At 33.8% G+C, this 12,938-nt stretch overlaps 1 protein-coding gene across 1 annotated transcript in view; it reads left to right on the top strand.

Moving 5' to 3' along the window:
* The window catches only part of LOC145292290 (ADAM 17-like protease), a 371,483-nt gene extending 358,983 nt beyond the window's left edge, over positions 1 to 12,500 (top strand). Inside the window, exons 4-5 of the mRNA XM_080138616.1 lie at positions 10,978 to 11,081; positions 12,337 to 12,500. Coding sequence (XP_079994742.1) covers positions 10,978 to 11,081; positions 12,337 to 12,500 — 268 coding nt within the window. The remainder of the gene's footprint in view (positions 1 to 10,977; positions 11,082 to 12,336) is intronic.
* The last annotated feature ends 438 nt before the right edge of the window (positions 12,501 to 12,938 follow it).

The following is a 12,938-nucleotide window of genomic DNA, read 5'->3' as shown; positions in this document are numbered from 1 at the left end:
AGCATTCACCATTAAAATACTTGTAGAACAGGCAGAGGGATGCAACATTTCGTCAATGGGACAGAGGCTGGAGCTTAGATGACAGTTCAGGACTATCAGGTTCGCGACTCTCTTTTGAACCCTGTCCAGGAGTGAGATGCACCAGCCCAAATATGACAATAGTACTCCATACATGGGCGAATAGTGAGCTTATAGAGGTACAGGATAAGTTCAGGCGTAAGTAGCTTTCTAGCACAATAGAAAGAGCCCACATTCTTCGCAGCAGCCTTGCCAATACTCTCACTGTATCTGTTCCAACTCATGTTCCCTGTGAACGTTAGGCCAAGGAGTTTAAAGGAAGTAGTTTCAGGTAATGTGTTTTGGCCATTACTATTGGTGGTAGAGAAAGTTTATTGTAATTATTGAAGGAAACAAGCTTAGTCTTCGCAACATTTTTGTCCCCATTCCACTATGGATTGGAGGTCACTAGCCCAAATGTGACAACAGTACTCCATACATGTTTCTGCCATTTCCTTAGATATGTGTTCATTTGTTTTTCTCTCATGAGTGTGTTGTCATCAGCAAATATATCCATCTTGGAGACAATTTTATCAGGGAGGTCATTTATGAATATTCGGAATAATAAAGGTCACAGACTCCTACATTCATATCATATTGATTAGATGTACGATCATCGAAGACAACCTGGATTCTTCTTACATAAGTAGGATTCAATTACATTATGTATTCTTCCACTGATACAATATGATCTGATTTTCCTTAGGCGAATATCGTGCCGTACCTTGTCAAAAGCTTTAGATATATTGAAGGCTACAGCTCTATCCTCCCCTGCTTTGTCCAGTGAATGGTATATACATTCAGAGATTACTGTTAGGATATCTGCTGAGGAACAGGCTTGCCTAAATCCATATTGATGGTCGGTCACAAGTTTAGCAGCTGTAAGGTGATGGACTAGAACTTGATTAATTATGGACTCAAATAATTTGGCAAAAAGTGGGAGGAGCGATAATTTAATGGGTCAGTTCTTTCATCAGAATTCTTGAAAACTGGTACCATAGAAGCAGTTTTCTAGTAGTCAGGAAAGCAAGATTCGTTAAGGCATTTGTTGTAAAGTTTGGAAAGAACTGGAGCATTTTTTTAGCACAGCCAGGATGAGATCGGGTCCACCTGCTTTCGAGGTGTCAAGGTTTTTTATGATACCATGCACCTGAGAAGGAGTGATTTTCAGATCATCTAGTGTGGTGTGTGTCCGCAAAGGAAAGTCGGGGAGGGAGTGGTTTGCTGGGTCCAATGTGGAGTTTGAGGCAAACCGACTGGCAAGCAGGTTAGCCTTCTCGGTTGCCATGCAAACAACCTCATGATTGTTTGATAATGGGAAAATCCTTGACTGCCCATTATGTATTACAGTGTTGTAGATTTTCCAAAAATCGCAGGTTCCTAATTTCTGTGCTTCGATGCGTTTTCTGGTGGTTTCAGTATATTCTCTCTTACAATTACTTCTAGTTTCTATAAACTGTCTGTTTTAACTGGACTTATGTCATTTAAATCTGTGGTATGCATGCTGCCATTTGAGCAATGGCAGCTGCACAAGTAGAAGTAAACCATTGGGGAGAATGAGGTTTGCTTTAGAACACCCGTGTAGGAACATATGCTTCAATTGCAGTTTTGAACCATCTAGTGGTCTCATTTGCGCACTGTTCAGCTGGAAGAGAAAAGATATTTCCCCATGGTGGATCTCTGCTGAAATCCCTGATGGCTTCCCAGTCAATCTTTTTTATAATACCTCGTTGTTTTGAGCAGTGGCTCTTCAGTTTTGGGTCGAGAATTTAGGGCGAGTATGATCAGTATTCCCGAGTAGACTGTGGACATTCGTTACATAATCATCAGAAACTGTGGTCAGAAATAAACCTAGAAGTGAGGCGTGTTGATCTTGCTGGTCTTGGAAACCTGTCAAAAATGTAACCGTCTGTGATAGGAGATGGGATATAGAGAAGTTATATGTTTTGCTACCAGTTACATCTGTGTAAGTTTTATATATGTACTAGACTACCCATGACCCGTCGGGTCAGTATGTTATATTAGCTATGGAATTAATGTATGAGCGTGACACTTGCGATGTCAAGAAAATAGTTTTTTGTGACATAACAGAAACATTTCTATGAAAGTATATTAAAATGAAAAAGAATATAGATAGATTTCTATGAGTCGTTCTGTTTATAATTGTTTATTTTTGAAAGAAAAAAAACTTACAGCCCTTGAATTATAAGTAGTTTGCCATACTTATAGGTAAATGTGCACTGAACCGATATCATGATACTTAAAGTTAAATTCAAATTTTGATATATCTTTTAATTTAAACGCGAAAAAAAAAATTGGGATGCTAAAAACGTACACAGTAAAAAAAAATGTTTTATTGTCGCGTTGATTTTGTACATGCGCAACCGAAAGTTATAAATCAGATATTTCGTTACAACAGCCGTTACAAGGTCATTTGAGTTTCATAATTATATACATATAATATATGAGCTAAAAAAAAAGAATATTTTCTTTATAAAGCAATCCTATCAAAATAGTAGAAGTTCTTTGTTTATATTTTTTCTATTTCTAATCTAAATGTTTTCAAGCCGGTTTTATTTTTGCATACCCATGCTCCCCCCCCCCCCATTTCCTTCCTTATTGACCGGACGATTTACTTAAATTCTATGTAACTTTTATTCCTCATTTTTTAAATTTATATATATCCGGGAGATTTTATTTACTTTGGTTTTTGTTTCGCTTTTTATTTCTTTTCATATGCTCAATATGTTTTCCACAATACATTTAAATTTATACATTAGAAACTACGATTAGGAAAGGAATTCCAAATACAAGCCATACGGAGAAAGAAAATATTTGAACAGAAAATGTTTCTACATCGTGTGACCTCTACAGTGAAAGGGGGGGGGATTTACTGCTAGTTGAGTTGGAGATTGGACATTTATGCTGGACCTACCCAGACTTGCGATTCAAAACTCTAGTCTCTTGCATGCGAGGTAAGTACTCTACAAGTAATCAGTTCATCTGATGAGCCAGAATTCGGGCAAAACTCGAATCTTGGATTTCCAGTTTGTTGGCTGTCATTATTCTTGTGAGTTAAGATGGTCTTTGGCTGTGAAAGTAATCATATCATCTCTCACATTCTGAAAATTCTATTACTAATTGTTCGCTAGGCCAGCATGTTGGATGACGTCCTAGCGAGTTTAAAATTTGTTTGAGATGACCAATTCCATGGTAAGATTTCGCCACGGTTTATTGAATGTGTTACTTAATAGACTTTCTTTTGTGTGGTGTGGTTGCTCAAGTGGCAGATTACTAACCTTGCATGCAAGACTCAGGTTTCGAATCATGAGTTCGGATGTGTTCAATTGATGAGCTCAAATGAGGGCCAAACTTTTGGTTGTTGGCTATTATGGCTCTTGTGAGCGGCGGTGTTTTTTGATAGTGAATATATATATATATATATATATATATATATATATATATATATATATATATATATATATATCAGTGACATTATGCTGTAATTTTATGTCAGTTTCCAAGAGAAAATAATCAATGTGTGCTTCTAGAATCCAAAAGCATACTTGAACAAATTCAAGTAGTAACACAAAAATGCCGACATGCTTAATTCTAAACGAAAAGTAAGTAGTATACACCAAGGTGAAATTTTGTGCAAAGAATTTTTCAATGCCAAAGAAATAACACCAAAACGCAATGGATTTTGAAATTAAAAAGATCATTTGAAAATTAAAGAAAAGTATAATTAGGTAGAAGAATTTCGTTGTGTTTAATAATGTCTAAATTAGAAAATCCAACCTTAATACACATGTGTGTATATATATATATATATATATATATATATATATATATATATATATATATATATATATATATATATATATATATATATATATATATATAGATAAGGACTTTACCAATTATGCTTTTCCTAAGTTCTTGTAATTACTCCAAGTTTAATTCTCTTAAGCTTACTGAAAAATATTTCCAAAATGTATAAAGATGATCATAATTAAATGCATATATCAAAAATTAAGATTTAACAATAATTAAAATACAAAAATTACTGCTACAAATATTCAATATTTTGGCATTTCCTTTGTCATATTATTCTTGTAAAATAGTCTCCGGCTTGCATTAACATTCATAATTATGCTTCTTTAAAAATTTCAAGTTTTATTTTTAGCCACACCAATCAATATTTATTGATTTTTATTTCGTGCAATGGATTTTGAAAAAAAAAGAATTCATTCTAGTCAAAATTTCTACAAGAGAATATGCCAAAAACTTTTTTTGCCAAAACTTTCAATGAAAATTGACATAAATTGATTTCAATCTTATTTTCTACTTTTATATTTAATTTTTCTTCATTTTCTGCAAAAGCCACCAAATTTTGGGACAATATGCATATGTACTCCACTGGAATACTGGATTATCTGAATAGAAAGAAAAATAATGCATCATTAAATAAATGTTGTTTTTATTTTTAAATATTGTTACAATTTCTGGGTTCACTTTAGTTATGGAAACAATTATTTTTTTCTCTCATTATTACATTTATTGAATGCTTGGGACGTGTCAAAGATTGTTTCTGCATAAATTCAAATTTCAATCCCTTTGAAAATAGTCCATTTATCACATATCAAGACTTGCCTTCACAACTCTCCAGTTTCCTCTTTTCTTTTATATAAAGCAACATATACAGGTGTACACCTAATTACACATCTCTCTCGCACACACATTTTATATATTCATATATATATATATATATATATATAAGAGAGAAAGAGATAATACTTTATGTATCAATTTTTAATATTTACTCTAATAGTGTAAAATACGGCAATAGAGTTAGGTAGTAGATTATGAAAATATATATGGCAATTAAGCTACACAGAATTTATGGCATTTCATCCCCATAAAGCCTCACTAGGCTAAAATCTTAGTCAGACAATTCCTTAAGGGATGAAATACAGAAATTCTGTGTGGCTTCATTGCCATATATATTTCCATGACATATATATGTATAAAATCATCCACATACAGTACTGTTTCGTGTATCACAGCACATCAGTGTGGCTAGACAAGCAACTACCTCAAATCAGAATCGAAACTCGGCCACCCAAACAACAGTCGGTGCTTTTAACCATTACGCTATTTGGCTGCAGGTAATGAATTAAAAATTTTTGACATTGTCCAAACGCCTAAGCTCCATTTGTTTACACAAAGAGCATTGCTTAATATGCTACTGGCAGTTGTTATATAACTTCCCAATATGCTCAACCCAAGATAAGAAGCACTATAGTCATCTACATACAGTACTGTTTCGCTGTATCACAGCTCATCAGTGCCGCTAGACAAGCAACTACCTCAAGCCAGGATCGAAACTCGATCGCCCAAGCGACATTTGGCACTTCTAATCGTTATGCTTAATGCCAGCTTTTCCCGGGAATGACTGATGAACCGTAAAAATGTAAACAAATATTTTGTTTCAAAATTTTTGAGATATGGATTGATAATTTGGATTCTTTAGATTATTCTAATTCCTACTGTTCTCATCATTCTCTACAAGGTACGCTGACGCAAAGGATATAAGTGCTAAGTAAGTTATGTTCAAAATGTAATTTTCTGGAAGTACAAGGTTTAATCCTAATTACAACCAATATTAAGGGTAAAATTGCTAATTACTTAAGATTGAGGGTGCAGCTCTCCCAGGGGAATTATCTGTGCCACCAGATACTAATCTGAAATTTTTATGTCTCCGCATGGTACATACGGTGCCTAGCATTCACAATCTGGTACTGACCAGCTCATCATTGCTTAATTTCCGTGATCTGGTGAGGAGGGTGATAAATCCAATTTCTTTAAAATGGAAAAATTATATTTTACAAATACAATATTTCAGCTCTTAATTTCGACCATAAAAGTCTATTTCAATCAAAAGTAAGAATATTAAGTGAATATTACATTTCTTTAACAAAATCAGTTGGGATGTGTTAGGGTGATGAAATTTAATGTATTCTCTAGCAGTAATTTAATTGCTGTAAAAAAAAGGGGGAGGGGTTAATGAGTTGGTGTCATCTGGCATCTAAGCTTCAGCCTCTGTCCCATCGACGAAACATTGCATCCCTCTGCCTGTTCTACAAATATTTTAATGGTGAATGTTCTGACGAACTGCAGACACTTGTGCCCCCACGACGTAGACACCCTCGACAAACCCGACAGGCAGCTAAATCCCACCCCCAAACAGTAGAGATCCCTAGATGTAGAAGATCTTTCTACTCCTGTAGTTTCTTCCCCAGAACCGCTAGACTCTGGAAATCCATTCCAGGTCCCTGCTTCCCCAACTGTACTGACATGCAGAAGTTCAAGTGTAACGTGAACCGACATCTTGCTGCCCAAATCCCAACATAGTACTCCAGTAGTTGCTGCCACTGATAGTAGCCCCCTACACCACACTGACAATGTGCGTTGTTTGGGGTGAAAATGTAATTAAAAAAAAGAAAAAAAGGTGTTCATACCAATGAAGGATACGTCCTTTATGTTCAGTCTGACAGTGTCTTTGTTGCTGTTAGGCTGAGGAATTGTTCTTTTCAGTCCTAGGCGGTTCAATTTTCCAGGCTTTACCGTCTCTCCAAGGAGGGCTTAGTTTATTGCTATTCATCTGACGTGCAATTACCGGGGAATGCCGATTGGGCTGCCTAGACATTTTTCGAAGACCAGATTGCTCTCATCATGGTATGCTGGTAGTTCAAACAACTTGCTGGAAACGGGGTATGAAATAAATGCATCTAACATTTCCATTTTAATAAGATTGTATTACCATTTGTCGTTTTGTTTCTCTCTCCCTAACTTACATATTATTACTCTTTTTTATTAAATATTAATAGATTATTTATTGAATTGTGCAAAGCATTAAGACGATATTTTTAATAATACATTATAGAAAATAATTTAATTACGAAATTGAATTCACCAGAATGCTTTCCGCTTTTTTTCTGAATGCTTGAACTTAGGGCTGATAACTTACATTATTTGTATTCTCCGGACTAGTGTTCTCCTAATGAGTGTCATTCACCCAACTTTTCAGGTGATACACCCAAAGAAGATCGGAGGTTATATCTTGTTGAACTCTCGTAACTTTCTATCGAGTTCAGGCATCTACATAAGATTTGGAGCAGGACCCTTGGTTTAATCCACAGGGATAGCATGCTCTCGTTCTCTCAGCCAGGACCAGGTAGAAGTCTTAAATAATTTATAGTTGTGACCTTCGTATTTTTCAAGAACACGTGGTGTAATGGATAAAGTGCTAAATAAAATTCAGTTGTAAGTAATACTCTTCTGGAGGTTGCGTGTTATACAAAGAATACAATTGCGAATTACTTAAAACTTCTCAGTCATGGCTGATAGAACAAGAACATGTTATCCTCGTGGATTAAATAAAGGATTTTTTTTTCAAAATTATGTGCAGATTCCGGGAATATATCAGTTGAACGTTTGTGTAAATAACTCAAAATGACAACAGTAGTCCGAATAAACCTAAAGTTTCTTTTTAGTTTATTTGTAAACAACTCGGCAATTTTAAGTCGATCTACAAAAAAAATAAATAAATAAATAAATAAAATGAATAAAATTTTACTAATAGTCAAGAATGCTATAGCAAAAAGAAAATTGTCCCTTTAAACAGAAAAAAAAAGAATCTAACAGTGGTAAATACGTACAGGTAAGTGGTAATAAAGTGCTGTAAATCCATAAATAGTCCTAGTAAACATCAGCAGATATATTAAAAAAAAAAAAAAAAAGAAAAAGAAAAAAGCAGTGTTTCCCAGCATTTCAAAAACTCAAAAGTAATTTTATGTTAAGATTTATTTTATATGAATAAAATCCCACAATGCAATTGGATCTGTGTACACAAATTTAAACTTCCAACTCTTCACTGGTACAACTTAATACAAGGGACGTTTCAAAAGTAATGTCTCCTATTTTTATTCAGCCTGAATGGATCAGAGAGGGTTGCAAATTGCACTTGACCTGAAAGTTTCATCTCTCTGTTGTAGATATTGAGGGTGTGAGACACTAAGAAAGCAACTACTGTCATGGATGTGCATCAAAAACAGAGACGCATGATTGAATTTATGGTAAAATTGCATGGAGAATGGTGGTGACTATGTAGAAAAATAAATTTTGAAACATAAAAGGTCGTCGCTTTTCTGGTATTACAAGCGCCTTCGTAATATTTGGAGTTGTAAGAAATAGGAGGTTTTACTTTTGGACCGATCCTCATAATTGGGCACATAAATTTTGACTAAAGATGTTATGAATAATTATTGAACCTATTTAGATAAAAAAAAATCATAAAACTAACAGAATGGCAAAGTAGTACAATCGCAATTTCTTTCGAATTACAACATGGAAATTTAGGAAGCTAATGTTTTTGTTTTTTCTTTTAAATATTTCTTTACCTTAAAGATATGCGCAAACTTTTGACATTTTTACATCTTTCTCAAGTATAGACATTCGGTGTTAATCATTTTTTACTGTTAGAGATATAAGAATCCGTTATGGATATTAGTCTGTTTAGATGTTCATGACTGTTAGTTTGAATATCTGTGAGCTACGTTTGTCACGAGAAAACGAAACATTGGCACTTAGAAACATTGTTAATTGGAATTAGAATATAAAAATTTAGGAATCGCATAACAATATTTTTTTTTCGTTATTTATTTACTTTTAAAGGTGTGCAAGAGCTTCCAACTTGCATTATCTTTTTCAAGTATTTTTAAAAATTTCATATTAGTATTGGAGACCAAAAGAAACGTAATGGTAAAGTCTGAAAATGAAAGAATGGAACTTATTTGCATAAAATATTCTAAGACATATTTGACCAAATAATGACATTTTATAGGATTTTTAGCACTTTGGCAGACAAACCCGAGTTTTTCTTAAAGATCAATACAAGCTCATGATAAAGTTTGTGAATAACGATCTGTCAAGTTACAATCATTTTCACTAGCCCTCAAGGTGCATGTTGCACTGTCTACCTAACAAACTCATTACCCCTTATCGAATCCCAATGGCCATTGGAGGATAAGTAGTGATTCATAATTAGAAATAAAAATCGATTAAGAAAAAATTAAGTCTTACAAAGTGACATAAACATCAGATCTTGCTTATTAGAATCGAGGTAATGGCAAATTTTGATGAATTTTTTTTAAAATGAAAATCGCTCCAAGTAAATGATATGAACCCAAGGAACAAAAACACGGAACATGGATTACGTGTAATAAAGATATATTAACCGAAAAGGTTACAAGGATAGGATAAAGGGCAAGCAGACCTTACTATCTGGTGGTGTCCAATATGGGTAATTGTACGCACTGTGCACTACTAGTACTCCTGCTGATTTTACGGTATTATGATAGTGTCGATTGAGAGTGTTATTTCACATTGTAATATAGTACTGGAAGAGTTCATAATGCAGGTAAGTTTCAGTCTCACAACAGCAGACATGAAGCCACTTGATGTATGGAGGTAAAAAGAAATACTACTTTAAGGATAAAACAGGCAACAGTAAGTGTGAGATGGATATATTCTCCTCCCTTTGTCAGAAACACGGCTCACAGGGATTAAAGGACAAAATAAAGAAAGAGAGAGTTACGAGGCTGCAGAATATAAACTCAACATCCACTTTCTGGTCTTCTTGAGAATAAAACATTTTTGCATACACGTTGTAATTAATTTGATCATCTTTTCCTTCTGATAACAAAGTTTTCATTAAGATTCATTAATTAGACTTTCAAAGTTTGGGGTTTCATCTTGAATCTTACTGACTGATCAATATCGATTTTGAAACCATGAATTTTAAAACAATTTCTGTTCTACTCCAGACAATTCAAACATTTTTGTATGAAAAGCAAGAAATCGATTTACATCTCGAATTCTTAATGTGTCTATTCAGAACATTATGCCACTAATATTGCTTTCAAATTTAACTTGGTCCATAACAGCCCTTTCCCCAATAAAGTATTACCAAGTTATTTTCAGTTGTTTTTATACTAGTAGAGTCTTTAGTTTTGAGAGATGAAAACATATTCATTATTAGTGGGGTTTTCTTTCGATTTCTTGGCTGTTAACTATCCTGCAAGATTACTAAAATGTAGATAGTGTTGTAAAAAGAAATGTTTTCACCCTTATTCTATTTATTTTTTTGGGGGGGGGGAAATTTAAGAAAAAATAAATATGGGAGTTTAGATTATTTGAATTATTTAAATTACTGTTCTCATCTTTAGTGTTTCGGCTGATATAAACTCTGACTTTAAGGTGTATCTTGTCAAACTTTGGGAATCTATTTGTCGAACTCGCTCTAGGAATGTCTGTCGAACTGTGGGAATCTATATGAAATTTCCAGTGGAACTCTTTATTTAATAAATAGGTATAATGCTTTTGTATGGTCAGCCATAACTGGGTAGAATTCATAATTGTATTCTTAGTATCGCCACACTGAGGATTGAACCTTCAACCTCCAGAAAAGTGGCATTTAGAAGTGAATTTTACCTAATATTTTATTCATTACGTGTTTTCATTTCATTAAAGTCCTGGATATGACATTAAATTATATCCTCTGGTGAGGCCCCAGCTTGTGGGCTTTGGAGAGTGTGGAGCCACCTTTTAATTGCCATTGCTCCCAGGTCCACTCCGACCCGGAGTAATAGTATCTCAAGGTCCCAACTATGGGTTAAATAAAAACCGACTTGAAAAAAAAAACAAAAAAACAAAAAACAAATATACTCTATTAAAAATTTGTCTTCAAAATAACTGGATTTGGCATTAAATAACCTGAAAAGGGTTGATATGCCGTAAAACAAAAACAACCAATCAACCAATCATTTCATTAAATAGTTTCTTTTTCTTTTATTTCAGTTCGATGCAAGGCAACTGTTGCATTAATTGCAGAATTGCACCAATAAACACCATATGTCACGAAGGTATCATCCAAGATGTCTCCTGCTTGGGCAATTCTTATTGTAAATATCCTTTGCTAACAAAATTTTTTTTTTAATTTTAAAAGTAAACATTTTAATCTTCACATTTGTTGTTTTTGCAGACGCTATTATTCATATACACATGCATATATTTTATTCTATCTTTTTGTCTAACATATAAGTTTATTTTATGAATTTTTAATCATCAAACCTAAACAGCATTTCACCTGCCAAATCTATATTTAATTCTGCCTGCCCACTGAATTACAAAATGTTTTATTCAGGGTTATGCACTTGATGAAAATCAAATTCCAATATGAAAAATATAGAATAAACAGACAAACTGATTTAAACAGGCTAAGATGCAAATAAAAAAGAATTTTATTAAACTTAAAAAAAAAAACAAAGAAAATAATTTTTGTTTCGTTTTTTTTTTGCATCTTAGCGTGTTTTAAAACAGTTTGTGTGTTTATTCTATATTTTTCATTTTATTTCATTATGCTTCTACGTGGCGACACATTTTCAACTTCAAATTCTAATTTATTTCACTGATAATATACTATATCCGTCCAGGTATATATTCTTTTGTAAGAGAAAGTCCATGTTTTACAACACTATTTTTCCATTGATACTCATCTAGTTTCATTAACCAATTAATGCATTTCTTAATAAATGAGGACTAAAGAACTTTCTACAAAAAAAAAAAAAAGAGTTTGGTCAAATAAAGTTTATTTACTTGTTAGTTTATTTAATTTTCATTACAAAACACAGTGAAAACAAAACATCATTGCTCCCTCATTTCATTCTAAACAAAACTCTCTATTCGGCTTTAAAATTTATACTGAATACAAAAATATTAAATAATTATGGTTTTATTTGCTGAGGCATTTTTCCATTCGAAATACGTGTGCATTTCAGTATTAGATTACATTATTAATATGTTGTGTTGTCGTTATACATTTGTTTATCTATTACGAAGATGTCCAGATTTTGTTTAGACGAGGATGTTTTCCTTTTTTGTTTTTTTTTTCATGGGCTGTCATCACCTTCGAGACAAGAGCACTTGTCATACAGGCATCAACAATCAGCCTTTTTTTGGTATTCTGATTATTAATTATTTTGTCCAACATCTGCGTAATCATACATATATATATGTGTGTATGTGTGGCTTAATAACGCTTTATTACAGTATCATGGGACATGCATCTAATCATTAAACTGATAAGGGTATTATTAAGTCACTGGGTATGTCTGGCAGTGATGCCTATAATCTGGTATGTGTTCACATTTCTCCCAGATCCACTTTTACACTGTAATGATAGTATTTGTCAAGGTGCAATCTGTGGTGAGATCGAGAATGCGATTCAAATGAATGTGAACATGACTGGCTTGAATAGCCAGCCTCCTTCTCTCTTTGTGTCATTGGCACAAGCTCTCCTTTTCACTCCCAAAAGCAAGTAGAGTTTTCACAGGAACGTGTTAACTCAATTTACATCAACCAATGAAATCCTGATGTAAACCTGAAAAATCTCTAAGATAAAGCGAGGAAATAACCAGTTCTTCAGAGCAGTGGTGGAGTCTGTCCTGTTTTACAGTACTACAATCTGATCACTCACCGAAAGATTGGACAGAAAGCTGGGCAGCACGTACACCCATATGTTAAATATATCTTGGCTAGATCATCCCATGAAGCAGCAACTTTACGTCAACCTGCCTGCTATATCTACTACCATCAGAGAGCGATGTCTACAATTTGCCAGTCACTGCCAGAAGAGCAAGCAAGAGCTAGTGAGAAATGCATTGTTGTGGACTCCACGAGCACAGGACGACCTAGATCTACGAACATCCAGCAAATTGCACATGACGTTAACTGTAATCCTAAAGATCTGAGGCAGCTGA

The sequence above is a fragment of the Euprymna scolopes genome, chromosome 13 (genome assembly GCF_053919585.1).
Source record: "Euprymna scolopes isolate OS-2025 chromosome 13, ASM5391958v1, whole genome shotgun sequence".
NCBI lineage: Eukaryota > Metazoa > Mollusca > Cephalopoda > Sepiida > Sepiolidae > Euprymna > Euprymna scolopes.
This window is presented reverse-complemented; position numbering and strand designations above follow the sequence as displayed.